Below are 17,607 nucleotides of genomic sequence, written 5' to 3'. Positions count from 1 at the left end.
GAGTGCCTGTATTCACAGGCTGCCTTTATTATTTGTATGCAAATTTTAGAAGAGAATTGGTCATTCTTACTCTAAATCCTACATTTCCAAAGAAATTTTAACTACAATAATTATCTATAGAAAGAGACAATTGACTTTGAAATTTAATTTACTTCGATAGTAGTTTGTACAATATATTTCAAGTCTACATTTATACTGATCTCCTGGGAAGGGTGATGGGCGGGTAAAGAATTCTCACAACTTTATGAGTGATGCATTCAAAGAACAAATAACAATGAGCAAATAATTCAGCATTAAATGAAATAAAAAGAATGGTAATTTAAATTCCCTTAGAATTTCTTACTTTATCTTTGAGGAAGCTGTTCTCAAAATGCACTTATCCATCCTGCTCTTTGCTCCCATTGGTAACAAGTAAAAGAAATGGATAAGAGCTCTGAGAACACTGCATCATATGTTAGCCAGTTATATGTTGAAGAAATTTTAATCCTTACGGGTATCTTATGGGTAAAGAGAAAACATTTTTAATTAGATACTCTAGAAAAAAGATGCTTGTGTGGAAAACCTTCTGCTCCTGCATTCCTTTGAGGAGAATATATTACGTGGGTCCCTGCTCTGATGACAGCTGATGGGATTACCTGTTGGCATCAGTGCCCCCCTCCCCAGGCTAAAATCTGGTCAGTAGCTTATAAGGTGACATTATTTGAAAGTTCTGCTCAAGAGCACAACAATAAATAATGAATCCACCATTTCTCTTTCTAGGGGAGTTTGAATACATAACCTATATAGAGACAACAGTTGGTGAAGGAGCAGCAAAAAGGCAGAGGACATGCACAGGAAAAAGCAGAGAACAGAAACCATGAGGCAGGAGACAAGATACCATGAACAAGCAGAAGACATTATTACTAAATAGAAGCTATAACCTAACTGAAGCAAGTTAGTATAGAGGAGAGGAGTAGCAGGAGCACCAGAAGAAAAGACAGCATAATGAAGTTACCATAAGGACACAACACTGAGAAGGGGGTCTTAAGTGACAGCAGATGAAAGGATGGCAAAATACCTGGGCCATTGGAGCCACACTGTGCATTGAACAATCTTTCAGTTCTTGAGTCTCATTCTAATCTCTACAAAATCTGCCGTGTTGTGACTGGTGATTTCCTGTCTATATCTACTCTTAGTGTGTTCTTATAATAAACCTTCACTAACTAATATTACCTGAATATATGTCTATTCCTTAAATACTAAAACAAAAACAAAAAACCCCCAGAGGTACAATATAAATTAACATAAAATATTACAGAAATATATTATTATTCTGAAGTATTGATCAGTAACATTCTTCAGGGATTATTTTTAATGAATAGATAAGAATAGTGAGTGAAGTTAAACAAATTCTTATCAAGCATTCAAAAGTGTATTTTCTTACTAAAATAAAAAAGACAAGAAATAACAAGTGGTGGTGAAGATGTGGAGAAAAAGGAACACTTGTGTACTATTGGTGGGAATGTAAATTGTGCAGCCATTGTGGAAAACAGTATGTAGGTTCCTCAAATAATTAAAAATAGAAATACCATATGATCCAATAATTCCACTACTGGGTATTTACTCCCCAAAAATAAAAACACTAACTTGAAAAGATATATGCACTCACATGTTCCAATGCAGCATTATTTACAATAGCGAAGATATAGAAGCAACCCAGTGTCCATTCATAGATGAATGGATAAAGAAGGTGTGGTGTTGTGTGTGTGTGTGTGTGTGTGTGTGTGTGTGTGCGCGTATGACATGTATATGAATATACATATAGGAATGTTATGCAGCAATAAAAAAGGATGAGATCATGCCATTTGTGACAACATGGATGGTCCTAGTGGGTATTATGCTAAGTGAAATAAGTCAGACAGAGAAAGTCAAATACCATATGATCTCACTTATAAGTGGAATCTGAAAAACACAACCACACACAGACATGAATAAACAAACAAAAAGCAAAATTAGACCTATAAATACAGAGAACAAACTGATGGTTACCAGAGGAGAGGGGGGTGAGGGGATGGGCAAGATGGTGAAGGGGACTGGGGGATACAGTTTGGAATGAATAAGTCATGGGAATAAAAGGCACAGCATAAGGAATAGAGTCAATGATGTTTAATAGCCTAGAACGGTGACAGAGGGTAGCTACACTTGTGGTGAGCAGAGCATAATGTATAAACCTGTTGAATCACTATGTTGTACATCTGAAACTAATGTAATATTGTGTATCAATTATCCTTAATTTTTAATTTTTTTTGAATTTTTTTTGAATTTTTTTGAAGTGCATTCTCTTAGGTGGATTAGAAATACACTTTTATTATCTAGTAAAAGTATCCAATGGCTTAACAATCTTTTTTTTTTTTGTATATAGTGAAATTCAATCTATAGGAGATTTGACTAAACATAACTTCTGAGTCAGTGGGAACTAAATTCATGAGTTTTTGTTGTAATAAAAACATTCTAAAATTCTAGGTTAAAATCAAATTATTGAGTGCCTAGACATCAATGTAAAATAATATATTTTATGTTTTGATGAGTGTTTATATAGTATACCATAGTCTTTAGGGAAACTAACTTACTAAATGCGAACCCAAGAATTTCTCTGAAACTTAGGCTACGGAATCTTTTACATTTTTTTCTCTCTCCTTTTTTAAAGATACTTTATTTATTTATTTGACAGAGAGACAGACAGCCAGTGAGAGAGGGAACACAAGCAGGGGGAGTGGGAGAGGAAGAAGCAGGCTCCCAGCAGAGCAGGGAGCCCGATGCAGGGCTTGATCCCAGAACCCTGGGATCGTGCTCTGAGTCAAAGGCAGACGCTTAACGACTGAGCCACCCAGGTGCCCCTCCTTTTTTTTTTTTTTTTTTTTGCAATTTGTCTCAATTAAAAAAAATCTGCATTTTCAAATTATGCAAACATCTTCAAATAGCTATTTTCTCAGAAAACACTGCCAATTTCATAAGTAAAATATATATAAATAATTAATCTAAAAAAACACCTATTTTTTAAGACTAAAACTTTGAAAAATCATCAAACTTCTCCAAGATCTTAAAAAAAAAAAATCACATTCTACATTGTAAACCTTGGTGTTTAAGGATATGTATTCTCCTATAAATGGAAGCTAAGCTGGAATGCTTGTATTACTCATATCGGACCCAGAGTTAAGTAAACAAAGGAATCATTTTTTAAATTATGCATCTACTTCAGCAGGTAGCAGATGCATAACTCCTTTCTAGTGACCATATGAGGAACTGAAATCCATCATATTTGTTTTCATATTCTCTGATAAATAAGCAATTGATAGTGTATAAATTGTTAATGGCTTTCTTTTGAGTAAAATTAGGAATACAATACTTGTAGAATTTTTTTTTAAATTTAAATTCAATTTAATTAACACATATTGTATTATTAGGTTCAGAGGTAGAGTTCAGTGATTCATCAGTTGCATACAACACCCAGGGCTCATTACATCAAGTGCCCTCCTTAATGCTCATCAGTCAGTTACCCCATCCTCCCACCCACCTCCCCTCCAGCAACCCTCAGTTTCTTTCCTAGAGTTAAGAGTCTTTTATGGCTTGTCTCCCTGTTTTTGTTTTATTTTGTTTTTCCTTTCCTTCCCCTAAAACTTGTAGAAAATTTTTCTTTTTTTTTTTTGAAGATTTTATTTATTTATTCAACAGAGATAGAGACAGCCAGCGAGAGAGGGAACACAAGCAGGGGGAGTGGGAGAGAAAGAAGCAGGCTCATAGTGGAAGAGCCCGACCTGGGGCTCGATCCCATAACTCCGGGATCACGCCCTGATCCGAAGGCAGACACTTAACCGCTGTGCCACCCAGGCGCCCCGAAAATTTTCTAATCTATATTTCTCTATATTAATAAAATGAGTGCCGTGGCATGGGGCTTTGATCATCATTGAACATCAAGCCTGTCTTAAAAATTGTACGTTGTTTTAAATGGAAGTTATTGAGTTCTTTTTAGTCTTTTTGATTTTTTAGCAGTTAACTTTCTATGAACCCAAACCAGGGTGTACAAGTAAAAGACCAAATGCTCCAATACAGAAAAAGATTATTGTTTTCTTTAACGTGAATGAAATTTGAATCACACATCTCACAATGAAATAAACTAGAAGCAAAAAAAAAAAGTCTTATTAATGGCAAGAAATGTCGATTCAAATTAATATCCTTGATTTTCTGGGTCAGTGATAAATACTGAAATGCTACATCCCTACCAAAAGAAATACATAAATAAAAACGCGGAAGAGAAAAAAGAAACTCAAAATTATGAAGGGAGTGGTGGATAGTTACAAACCAGCTCTTTCTAATAACACAACAGACAAAGACATCTCACCAACAGGCTGTGGTCTCTTACTTTGGTGATATTTGTGTATAAAAAAAAAAAAATTCCTTTTCACACAAACGAAAGGAATATCAAGTCAGAGTGGTTTTCTGAAACTTTCTAGGCCTTTCTGACAATATCTCCCTAGGCCGTTGCTATAACACCGAGTTTCAACAACGAAAGCGAATTTGATGAATTCCGTGCACCCTAATCTGGAATTTTGCATCACTTTGAGCACAGCCTTTGCAACAGCAATAAGAAAATGCTTCAAACAATCAATTAATAATTGAGCCTGATTTCAAGAGGTATTCTTCACCTGCACAAAAGAGTGGTCTTTTAAAATATTGCAGCATTCTGTATTTGTACATAAGCAATGAACAGATTAATTGTTCATGAAAATGGACCCAAGTCTTCTACTTCTCAGGCTCTCCCACTAAGATTTGCCCAATCTATGCAGCCATTTAAATGTGCATGGAAAAATGGTACTCTTCTTTATAATTCTCATAAACTTTAAATGTAGATAATCCAAATGGTTGTTCCTTAAATTTCACTCCAATTTTGATATTTCTCTAAAGACTCGTTGTCATGTGCTAATTCCCTTTTTGTTTAACTATTTGGTATTTTTTAAATCCGAAATCTATGGTCTCAATATTTTATTTCCCTTAGATTTTTGCTAAAAATAATGATATATGAACTTTTATTCTCCTTTCCTTTATATCTACTTTCAGCTTAAAAAAAAAAATACCCAAACCAAAAATGACAGTAACTGAAAAAACAAGCAAAACTCTCATGTTCCGTATTTCAATGGTCATCTTCCTTTGTTGCTTGAGCAGCTCCTGTCCTAGGCAGATGAAGAGCACCAGTCATGAGAGGCAATGACTAACATAACTCTACAAACTGGGGGACAGTCGTGTGGGCCAGAGCTAGAGGATGCCTTTTCAAAGTTGTCTGGTCTGTAGGCACTGGACGCCTGCTCTGAACTGAACATTTGCTTCATGTTAAAAAGAGCCAGTCCCCAGAAATTTCCTTCTATCTTTTTAAGAAGCCTGCCAAACAGCGGCCTGATCAAAGCAATTTAATGTGGCTTAAGTGCCACTGTTTGACATTTTGCATTCTTTTATTGCTTTCCATTTTTACTACATAAAAAAAAATGGGTGATAACTAATATCCAGTTGATCTTTTCATTCTGGTAATAAAATGATAATACAAAGATCTTATTATCCACTCCAGACATCCATCACAGTACATTTTCCAATAACATACTACTCGGAGTGTTCCTTCACTCTATCTAAGTGCAAAGTGAGGTTAAGTACTCGGCCTCACATTCTCTTTCTCTCTGATACTTTAGACACTGAACTACAAATAAAAGGAGCTCAACTTCGACCCTTGACATTTTGTCCACATTAACGTGATCTGCAATTTTGTTGTCTTTGCACTAGATAAATGATTTTCTATGAGAAGCTAAAAATAGTTGGAAGATCTGCTTACTAAAATATTTTGTCAACCCAGAGAATTTTTATTCTTGTAAGAAAACAAGAGGAAACAGAACAGGAGGAAACGATACTGGAAGTGGAGAGGAAGAGTACATCTTGGTAGGAAGAAAGATCAGGTGGGCAGGAGAAGAGACACAGATACAAGCATACAAAATAATGCATACAAGCAAAAGAAACATCAGAGATCATGAGTTTATATTAAAATAAAATTTTTATGCGGTTGTAGAGGTGGCCCCAAGCCTTCCTCTGTGCAAGAAGGACTTCTGTAATTATGTCTTTAATTTGAAAAGATAAAAACAAGCAAATACACCAATAAAACAATAAATAAAAGAAAGGAAAGAAAGAAATACTAACAAAAACATAAGCACGAAGTCTCCCTGCATCCACTACATATTTAGTTAATTATAGGACAGTTAGGACTCATCTATAGTTGATAGGAACATATTTTGTTTTCAAATGTCCAATATATTTAAATTGCTAAGGATTATAGCACTAACAATTTTTAAGATTATGAGAAAAAGGGAGAAAGAATAAAATTTGGGATGATTTAAAGATGCAATATAGCACTACAAATCCAAGCTTTCAGAAAAAAATTATAGAGAAACACATAGTCTAATGAGTTCGGAAGTATTATAGGGAACTGCTGGACACCAAATTTAAGATTGAGACTGTCTTGCTAACTCTATCTCAGAGCTAACCAAGACACTCGGCTATGTACTTTGGCAGACAAAGAGAATACACAGTAAGAACGATGGCCATTACAAATCGAAGTAATAATGAATTTGAGATAATTTCATAAGGATTAAAACATTTCCTTTGCAATCTTTATACTTTTTAAAAGATGTATTAAGTCCATTAATATGAACCTAAGGAAGAGACTGTCAAACACACCTTTTAATGCAAATAATTAATGTGTCAGAAGAGTACGACTCAATCTGATTTGGATTTTCTCGGTAATAATTTGTTAATAGTTTGTAATTTCTACAATAATTATTTTTTGTAAAATAGTCTACAACTTGTCTTTTTTTCATTAACTCAAATATTTTTTTTCTCTTTATGTTAGAAGAATATGACTTTAGAGTCCTTTCTCATCTACCTTTTTGAAATACCGTCCAGAGAAGAAATGATATGCATTAAAAGATGGTGGTTCTTTAAGCAACTTCCACACACAATTATTTTATGATGGCAGAACGTCGCTCTCAATATTGCAGTTGATTGAGAAGGTGTGAGGAATCTGACTATTCCTTTATTTCTCTTGTGGCTAGAGGAGAATGGAGAGTGGGAGATAACACACTTCCATGCTTACCTTCCAGGCCATGAATCTGTACAAACTGACCTTAATTTAATTCCAAGTGGCAGATAAGAAACATATTTTAGCAATGATATAAGCTAATGGATGTCAGAGAGCTGGGATTGGTCTGGGACTGTGTGCAGAGACATCCCATTTGTAATCTGAAAGATCAAAGCATACATTTTGACACCGATATGACCACTGTTCATAGAGACGGTTCTTTTTAAAAAAGTACCCTCTCCACATATGAAAATAAGCTTTTGATTTTTTAATGAAAACAGGCTCTCTTTCCATTTAAAGATTCTTGACAGCTCTTCCTATGAGGAGGAAAAATGGTGGCAACAAAGAATCTGCCAGAGAAGCTGTCTGGAATTCAAATCTGCTCTTTCTCCAAGGAACCCGAACAAAAGGCTGTCCCGGCTTATCCACTGAAGACTCTATGGCTGCATCTAAACTACTCAAACAGAAATGGTTGACAAAGGAATGCACCTGCTGTCTCTGATGGTCCCACACGCCTGAGCACCTGCAGCTAGATCTGCTCCCCTCTTCACCTTCTACCTATTCTTCAAGGGCAAAGATTGGATAGTCTGATTCCGTATATATTTTCTTTTCCTTATCAAGTAACATCTGCTCTACGCTGGGGGGTGGAGAGGATGAAGAAGGATGGAGCCACCAAAGGAAAGAGCAGAGCAATTCTGAGTAAGTGTAGAGAAGTTTGAAAATGTTCCCATCCAACCTTAATAATTTAGAGCTTAATATTAATTCTCAACCTAACATAATCTTTTATGTTATAGTTTGTATATTTGTTGTGGAAATTTTCTTAAAAATATCACTTGAGGTATGTCATATTAATTTTATAATATAGTTGATATCTTAGTTATGATATGATTTTTAGAGATGATGGTAGATGGTAGATGCTGTGATTCAATAAACGTACATTCATCTCGGTTTCAGACAAACTTAAAGTTTACAGGGGATAAATGTAATAAATCAGTCTCTCAGACTACAAGTTATCCTGAGATACAGAGATTTTAATTTATATTTTTATGGGGTAGGAAATGCACTCCAGGTGGAAATCTCTGCTTGCTTAATCACTATGAATTAGATTTGCATTGTTTGATATGTAAATTCCTCCCTCTCCTAACTTTGAGTAATAACATGAATTCTTGATGGAACTTGGGGTTCTTGACATATCTGCCCACTACTCCCCAAATAAATTAAAGGCAAAAGAAAATGAAAGTGTTACCTGCTCATCGAATGTTCTTTCCAGTGACTGCTGTCAAGTTAAGGCATTTGCAGTCCTGTCCGAGGTGTGCACTGAAAGCTCACAATCATTCATTTAATTCAAGTAATTTACATGTAACGCATACTCCTTAAAAAGGGAAAAATTTCACTAACCAGCAAAAACCTTTGTCCCCAAAGGTATTATTCTGTGGAATATCCAGAGAAAAAAATAGACTGTGCTTAATATTAGAATCTTGTAATATAAGCCAACTGAAGAGAAGTGTCTAACAAGGGTAATTAGACTATAAATATATATTTCAAAAAAAGTCAGAAAACACAGCATCACATTTGATTTGGCTAATTTTCATACTAGAATTCCAAATACTAGAGTTTATATAGTTACATTTTGTAAATTTTGAAATTCATGCTTTATTGTATGCTTAATATAAATAAACAAGAGCACATAAAACAGGAGTCTAGAAAGGAATATTTTCCTCCAATTATTTTCTAAGACCCAGGATGTATCAAGGACATCGATAACTGCATTAAGGCACAAATCTAGCTTTGGGAAAGTATTTCATGATTGCCACTTTGCCCACATCAGTGCCCCAGAGCTGAAAGTAAACTGGACCGTGACGTGAGACTTGCAAAAACTGTGCTCCTTCGCAGGAAGTGTGGGATGGGGTTTGAGAGGAGCTGATGTAACCTTGAAAAATTCCATTTGTGTGAGAGCTTGGAAAGATTATTTCAGGAATTGTTCTGTTCGAGATGATGTTTATGCCTTGTATGACAGTTTATCAATTTAATTTTTCATAAGTCATGATTCAGTTACCTTTTTATTGCTATGATTGGAAAGATTCACATTAATGTAACTTTAAAATGAATATTAAAATATTCGAAGACAAATCTGAGTTATAAGAAGCATGGTGTTCAAAGTAGTATGGATTTCATTAGATGAAGCTTCTTGTTTTATACGTTTAACACCACCATTTTGTTCCTCAGAGGATGACATCGCTGTTTGCAAAGACAGCCAATGGTTTTGGGAGTACGCTTCATCAACTCACATTCAGCATTTTCCAAGGATATAGAAAATGTTTGTTCTCATTGACTTTAACAATGAGAGATTAGAATCTTGTTAGAACCATTTTATTTACAAAGCTAACAACTTTGGTATCAATGGAGGAGATTCCTTAATGTGGTCAGCAAAACTGGAAAGGAAAAACCTAAACATTTATGTAAAGAAATAAAATAAATTTATTCTTAAGGTAATGCTACAACTCAAAATAAAATCACAGTCCTTATATCCTTTCAGGTTCTCTAGTCCATAGTCAAATAAAACTCAGTCCATGCATCTTTTCTGATTCATCATTTGGCATGCATATCACAGATTTGAAGGGTTTTGATTATTTTTGCAGATATGTGATGAGCATGTAAAAATTCATCATGTAAATACTCTTAATGAACAAGAAAACAACTCTTAGACAAGTAATTTTCTTTATATGTATATATATAACGTTGAAAAATACATTTTTCTAAGTAAAATTTTGGCTGAATTTAGAAGAGTTTAATAGTAGCTCTCAAAATAAAAGGAATTCAATTTTTTCTATATTTTGAGTCAAGAGATAAAAACAGAAAGTGAAGGAAATATGACCCACAGTGTTTTTTTCCTAATTTGGTGATGAAGAGAGCCACTGGAGTCCAAGATCGGGCAAAATACAAATGCTACTTTCCTTAATCAAAGGTCAAGGGAGGTTTGTGCACCTTCTGTTCTAAAACATTTGTCACCTCTTTTCCCACTTAGATGTAGGAACTATAGCAGGAAAGTCTTCAGCTGGACAGATTTCAAAATGAATTTTTACAACCCAGATGATGGACTGGTATACTTCAAAAGTGAATTCATGAGTTTGATAAACATCTTTCTCTTGCTTTCAATTTTTTCTGGACTAGCTTACATCATAATGGAGGAATAACATTTTAAAAATTTTGAATAGGCACTTACTGGAATTACAGTTAATCCTGATACAATCTAGATGGGGAAGAATAGATGAAAAATGAAAATTTATCCTTCAAGGTAATAGCTGCAGACATCCAATAAAATCACAGTCCACCCTTCCGGGGACAGACACATGCAAATATGGCCACTCCATATCATGTATTCTTTACATACTTCTAGAACCCAGATTCATTGTTATAAAACTTTACATTGGAAACAACAATAGAAGGGTTTTTTTTTTTTTTTAAATGGCCAATTCAAACAAAGCTACATGGTGACAAATCTAAGTGAAAGAAAGAGTTGTTAACTGTCAAAGATGCTTGGCTTAGACTGGCTGCGACTTTCTCCCCATCTGTGAAAGAACATATCATTCTTTTCAGCATAATTAAAAAGTGCTCCGTCACAATGGGGTACAGTGCAAACCCAGCTAGGCTCAGACATCTTGGACCTTCAGAGTCTAATATCCCACAAAGGCCAACAGAACTCTTGAGAATTGTGGTGGTCAAATGGAGAGCAAGTTGAAGTTATTCTAATCTCACCCTAATGTATTTTACTTTTGTTATTATTATCATTGGCGTAGGCAAAAAAGGTTAACAGCCAGATACTGGCTGGATTCTGTGCCTTGTATTAACTGGAGGAAGAAAGAAACGACTGTATTTTCCTTTAGAAGCCTCTAGTGGCTAAGGAGTAATGTCATTCTTCAGAGCACACAAGCCTATGCCTCTCTCAGGAGCTAACAATGTTATCTCTATGTACTAAGTGTCATGGTTAACACTGGTATTGATCTTCCTTTTTGTACACTTGCTTCCTCTATAAACACGGATTCTCTAAGAACAGAATGTCTGATCTGAATAACACAGACTGTGATTATCAGGGTTGTCTTTAAAGGACTGTGTGGGATGTTTTATGTTTATTTTATGTATAGATACATATTTGTTGGTTTTAGTTGTAGTATTTAATGCCTTTGGGGAACATGAAGAATAGAAACCTAGATTCTGTTTCCATATAGCTGAGTTTGTCATGTGTCGTCAACCGCATCAGAAAAGTGGTTGCAAACAGCCAAGGACCAGCACCTACACAACTCTTTCCACAGAATGCTTTGCTGTTGGAAAATTCCCATGAGTGTTTCCACTTTGGCTCGCAGCCCCTTTACTGCAATTAGGCGATTTCCTTTGATTTGTTGTAGTAACCTATCATTGTCACTAGAGGGAACTCTAACAGAACAGTAAATGACAGTGCAGCGCATTCTTCAGTGATCTTTAAAAAACACCCTTATTATTTAACTTTATTTAACTAATATTAATTGAATGTAATTGTATGCAGTAAGCTATCACTGAAATAATTTTATATTTTATGAGCTAGCATTCTGCCCAGCACAATTCCACAAATGCCTCACCTCATCACGTTACTATTCTTTTTGTCAATCTATGTTTCAAATTTTATTTTTCTTTCTCCATTAATTTATTTTTGGGTGTGTTTAGCACTTCCAGGAAATACAGTAAAACCTCATTAATCGGTACTCCTCTTGGAGCTAATGATAATAATGAAGCTTATTGGGCAGAATATTTGTAATTCTTTATGAACAGAGATTTCCTGAGAAAAAATTAAACAAGTTGTCAAGGATCAACTTCAGGAAGGAAACTGAATTCCAGTACTTCCCTGTACACTGATGGCACAACTTGCATGAAACGATGTCCTAACTACTGGTAATTCTTATCCACCCATTAAAATCAGCCTAGTAAGACCTTTCTTTAAGAAGCCTTTCTAGCTATCGATTTGTTTTTGAATGGAATCGAAAAGAAAACTGCGTATTTTTTTACGTCTACAATTCCGACTCGTTCTGAATTCGGCCTAGCCCTCCCCCATATTTCATACAGCTTTTTGAGGTTTTACTGTAGTGACTCTCCCCTAATGCTACAGTGAAGCAGGAAAGCATTATTTCTCTGTAGAAGAGCCTGTGTTTTAGTGTTCTCATGGCTGTTTGCTACGGGTCGCAGTCTTTGGGCATTGAAGGGTTGTGGATTGCTGTTTGATAGCAAAATATCACCACACAGTATTTCCAAACAGAAAAGATGGGATACCACAAAGGTGACCAGTCAAAGGAGAAGCCCAGGGTGTAGAGTAAAAACAACTGTTGCTCTACGACACGAAGTAGAAATTTGATATTTTGTGCAGATGTTATCTAAGTAAAAGCGGATGGACTTTCATTCGTCGGAAAGGGTATCCTCTATAGCAAATCAGAATATCCGTAAATATAACAATGGAAATTATTTGAGGTCTCTTCGAGCCTAACAATTTATGCTTTCAATTGACCTCATTGATACATACGGCTTCCCTTTTAAGAATCCTCCGTGGTAGAAATCACAAAATGGTAAATTATGTTAAACAAAATGAAACAATAAAAAGATGCCCCCAAAACCTAAATTAATTTAAATGATGAAAATGAGACCATTAAGTGTTTTAACTTTCCATGGCAAAACAGGCTACTCGGTAAATGTTTGCAGGCAAAACTGAACAAAAAGCGGAAAGTATTAGTAATGGGGGAAGGCGAGTTGTTACCTAGATTGACCGTCAGTTTCACGCGCCCTGCATCCAGCTCCAGGCGGAGGGTGTCTGCCGAGTCTCTAGAGGTGGTTGCCATGAGAATGCCATATGCACGCTGGGATCGGAACCGTAAGGACACGTCCTCGGCCTCCGTGTGCATCACCACTGGGAGCTGGATTTTCATAAACATACTCCCATCGTAGCTCAGAACCGTTGCCTCTACAGATGGGAAATGAATGGAACAGTTCTTGGTCAGTTTGGTACCTTTATACTTTGAAAAGGAAAAGCATGACCTGTTAACGGCTTCCAGATAGAACACAACACTACAAACCCAACTCGTCTTCCTAAGAAATGAGATTTTTTCTTTTCTTTTTTTTAAGCCTGGACGAGAATCACAGTGAAGAGGACTTCTGTGAAGTCTCTGCTGAAGTACCGGCACAGAGATGGCACTACTTCCCTTTCGGATCTAACAGCCCTTTCTATCTGTAGCATTCATCATGTTGGCTTATCAGTGTTTATGTAGGTGTCTCCCTTCTCAAAGGCAGAGCTCACATTCTCTCCTGTGTAGCCGCAGTACGAGCCTGGGATGAAGCACTAGCGATCACTCACTGCGTGTTTACATGCGGCTAGGCGGCTGACGAGCTCTGCGAAATCTGCCTGAGCTCCAGATCTTTCATCGACAAAGTGAGGAGGGTCTAGCCCAGGATCTCCAAGGCCTTCGTCTACCCTAAAAGTCCATGATTCTAAAAGAAGTTACTAACATTATCTTCCTTCAGAATTTCTGCCTTCATAGGATCAAAAAAAAAGAAATGACTTAAGGATAGGAATAAGGCCAACATTTTACCAAAGGTGATGTTCAAAAAGAGAAGAAAAACCAGTAGGTCCAAACAACAGGTGACGCTTCTTCTGAGTCACTTTGTTTAACAAGCTAATTAATTTTTACAAAGACACAAACTGAAACTTCATTTTAAGCTTTATTTACAGGTAAGGGGGAACTGAAAACATCTCCTGTACGAACTACCCTGGTGTTCTGAAAATGTGAAGCTATCACCAAAAAGTCAACAACTATGTACTTGGGTCGTATTGGATAAACATGGGGGTGGGTCTGCGGAGCCTGTGTGGGTGTGTGCTACTAAACTAAAGCGGACTGCTTTAAGAGGGAAGTTGCTTCATACTGTATTAAACACATAAAGTAGAGGACAGCAGAAACGGTTGATCACAAACTGCCTGCTTTAAGAAATAGAATTCTTTAATGTTAAACACCATATGGTGGTGGAACGTTGCGAAATAAGTATGAGTAATTCCGCTTTCTCATTGGTTCTGACAACTCAGAGTACCGTTTAATTAAAGAAAAACTACCTGAAATTAAAGTAAACTAGGAAATTCTCATTATCTTGCCTATTTACAAGGCACAACAATTAGTTTTACTGATACAGTTGCTTATTATTAGGACTATATTCTGGAGTTGTGGTCTTGCAAGTTTGTCTTTCAAAATGTCAGGAGAGTCAAATACTGCTTCTGACAGACTTTAATCATTAGTTGTTGTCATCATGGGACTGAATGCACATCCAGAACCGAGAAAGAACGGATGGTTCCTTCCAGGTCTCCCTTCCTGGTGCTCTTCTCTTCCATATACCCCTTGACTTAAGGGATCTTGGTCAACTCCCCCTAATATTTATTAATAGTCCTGACTTCTCTCCTGAGCTCCTTCATCCATTGCCCACTTAATATTTCCAATTTGAATACTAAAGGCACCCTCCAAATGAAGCAACTCAACATGCTCCTTCGCCAATGTTCTCTATCTTAGTAAATGGCATAATCCCATTGTTTGGAACTTAGCTTTTCTGATTTTTCTCTTCAACTCCCTCCGATGCCCAATCAATGTGCAAGCCTACAAGTCTTGTAGGCTCTTATTCCAATCCACTTCCTGAATTTATCACTTCTTACCCTTACCACAAAACTATCTCTGACTCCGCTCCCATCTCCCACCTAGACCACTAACATAGCTCCGCCAGTGGTTTCCCCATTTCTACACAGCAGCCAAGCCAAACTTTTAAAAAAGTAAAATCAGATTATATCCCTATGTTCCTTAAATTATGTTTCCTCACTTCCCACCAATAGTTTTCCACTGCAGTTAGTATAAAAGCTATACTCCTTTTCTACTTCTAAGGTTCTCTGTGATCTGGCCCCAGCCCTTCTCAATGGCCTCAGCCTTCAGCTTCTCTGCTATTTGTTTAGTGAACTCCAGCAACACTGATTTCACCCCTCATTCAATACTTGCACTCGTGGATTCCTCTTTTTTTTTTTTAAGATTTCTAAAATTTATTTATTTGACAGAGAGACAGCGAGATAGGGAACACAAGCTAAGGGAGTGTGAGAGGGAGAAGCAGGCTTCCGACTGAGCAGGGAGCCTGATGCAGGGCTTGATCCCAGAGCCCTGGGATCATGACCAGAGCCGAAGGCAGACCCTTAATGGCTGAGCCACCCAGGCGCCCCTGGATTCCTCTGTCTTAAAAGGCTTAACCCTAAATCTCGACATGGCTGGTTCCTTTGGCACTGCGGTCTCTGGTCAAATGGGACTTCAAGAGGTCTGCTCCAAGCACCCCATTAATCCCTCTTCCAGTTATTCCATATTTACTTATTCATTTTTTAAATGATTACCATTTCTTATTTGTTTGTATATTGTTATTTGTTTTACCTTTTAGAATATAAGTGTCGTGAGGGCAGGGGTTAAGCTCTCCTATATGTTGTTCTAGCAGCAGCTGAGGGCCCTGGAAAGGGCCAGGCACACAGGAGAGCCGCAGTACGTACTTAACTGAATTAATGATTGCATTCGATACTGAAGATGTATGAAAGAGCTTATTTCAGTTTGGATGCCAGTTTACATAAATGCTCACTAAAGAAGTGAAGTATTTACTCTGCCTATTGCAAGTGGAATCTAATTTTGGTAAAGTATGTGAACAAAATATCTGCTTTGAAGGACATACTGTACCACAATCGACAGACTAGGAAACAGGTCCATTTATCAAAATAGCAGTCCTGTGGCCAGGCACGGACCTGACTTTGAGAAAAGAAAGGATGATCCTTTTAAAATACAGTGGTTCTATATTATACCACATATTTTTTTATTAGATAAGTTTCCTAAAAGAAAAGCTAGTAGTCCTTTACTCAAAAAATAATTAAGGGGAGCCTGGGTGGGTCAGTCAGTTACGTATCTGACTCTTGGTTTCAGCTCAGGTTGTGATCTCAGAGTTGTGAGATTGAGCCCCTGCATCAGGCTCTGCGATCAGCAGGGAGTCTGCTTGAGATTCTTTCTCTCCCTCTCCCTCTGCTCCTCCCCACCCTGCACCCATGCTCTTTCCCTCTCTCTCTCTCTCTCAGATAAATAAATAAATAAATAAATAAATAAATAAATAAATAAATAATAAATAAATCAAGCTATCGTGAACACTAGAAAAAACATGTTTCTTATATAATATTAAAGGAGAGTTGATCTTTACTATTTCTTTGCCTAAACTACAGCCAGTCATTGTTCATATCTATAGAGCAACAAACGCCTGAATAAGCATTTAAAAGTCATTATCAATTGCTCAGTTCTTTGGTATCTTTGATAAAAGAACTGAAATGTTGTTAGTTTTCTTCTATTTATTTGGTCTATAAATCTAGTGCCTATTATTCAATAATCACATTTTAAAATGGTTTTCTAATCTTCTCTAAAATGCAGCTTAATCCGATTAAAAACTGAGGAGGGGGAACACCCCTCCAGAAAGAGAGATGACTGACAATGGATCACCAACGTAGTATGAAATACAATCCAAAGTAGGAAAATAATCGAGTCATTAGCCTATAACATTCTCCAAAAAACTGCAGGAATGAAATAACATAGTAAAGTAATAAAACTTGAGTACATTTTAAATAATTCCCAATGTGAAAATAACTTGTTGATAAACGACAAATGAACACCTAAATGATTCCTCATAATTAGAGTTAATGTTTAATTAGACAAGCAATGGAAAATGCACAAGGTTGGAGTCTAGAGTTGCCAAATAAATGGTAAACAACACTCTGACATTTGAAGGTTATGCTATTTGGCAGCATCCTTTCAGATTAGTAAAATTATTTTACCACTTAGAACACAAAAGAGTACTTTAAAAGGCTAATTCCAAGACAACACTTCCCACAGGGGGAGAAGAAAGTTTCAGCTTTGTCTCCTGGATCTCCTTCCCCCTTGTCGTTAAGTTTGATAAATCTGCTTTTCTGTAGGATTCCTTCTTGCCGTCTAAAGTGTACACCTGTGCTCAGTTTTGCCGAAAGGCAGTCACATGTTGTGTGCAACGATGAAAATCAGACAGGGAGCCAAATTATATTGCTCTGACATCTGTCCCTCCATCTGTTAGAGTTTTAACAAACAAGTATAAAGCAGACCTCTGATTACAACATATACACATAACCAAGAATAATTTCTACACGGCCAAGTCTCCACAAATTCTCAGCTTCATTAAAAATAAAGTGGGAGGGAAAATGATGAATTTAATTTATATTCAGTTGAACACTATTTCTATATTACTCTTCCTTATGGGATCGATACACATAAAATACTGTTTTCCTAGTTGCCTAAGTCAGCAAATACTCCATTCTTTCTTATAATTTCCTTTGCTTACTTAATACAGAATAAAAATTTCCTGTAGTAATGTGA

The 17,607-nt window shown here is 36.4% G+C and overlaps 1 protein-coding gene across 1 annotated transcript in view; it reads right to left on the bottom strand.

Annotated features, from left to right (window-relative positions):
* The window catches only part of NRXN1 (neurexin 1), a 1,086,056-nt gene that overhangs the window by 574,421 nt on the left and 494,028 nt on the right, over positions 1-17,607 (bottom strand). Inside the window, 2 exon segments of the mRNA XM_040623491.1 lie at positions 10,374-10,400; positions 12,927-13,130. Of these exon segments, the coding sequence (XP_040479425.1) occupies positions 10,374-10,400; positions 12,927-13,130 (231 nt within the window).

The sequence above is a fragment of the Ursus maritimus genome, unplaced genomic scaffold (genome assembly GCF_017311325.1).
Source record: "Ursus maritimus isolate PB19 unplaced genomic scaffold, ASM1731132v1 scaffold_6, whole genome shotgun sequence".
Taxonomy (NCBI): Eukaryota; Metazoa; Chordata; class Mammalia; order Carnivora; family Ursidae; genus Ursus; species Ursus maritimus.
This window is presented reverse-complemented; position numbering and strand designations above follow the sequence as displayed.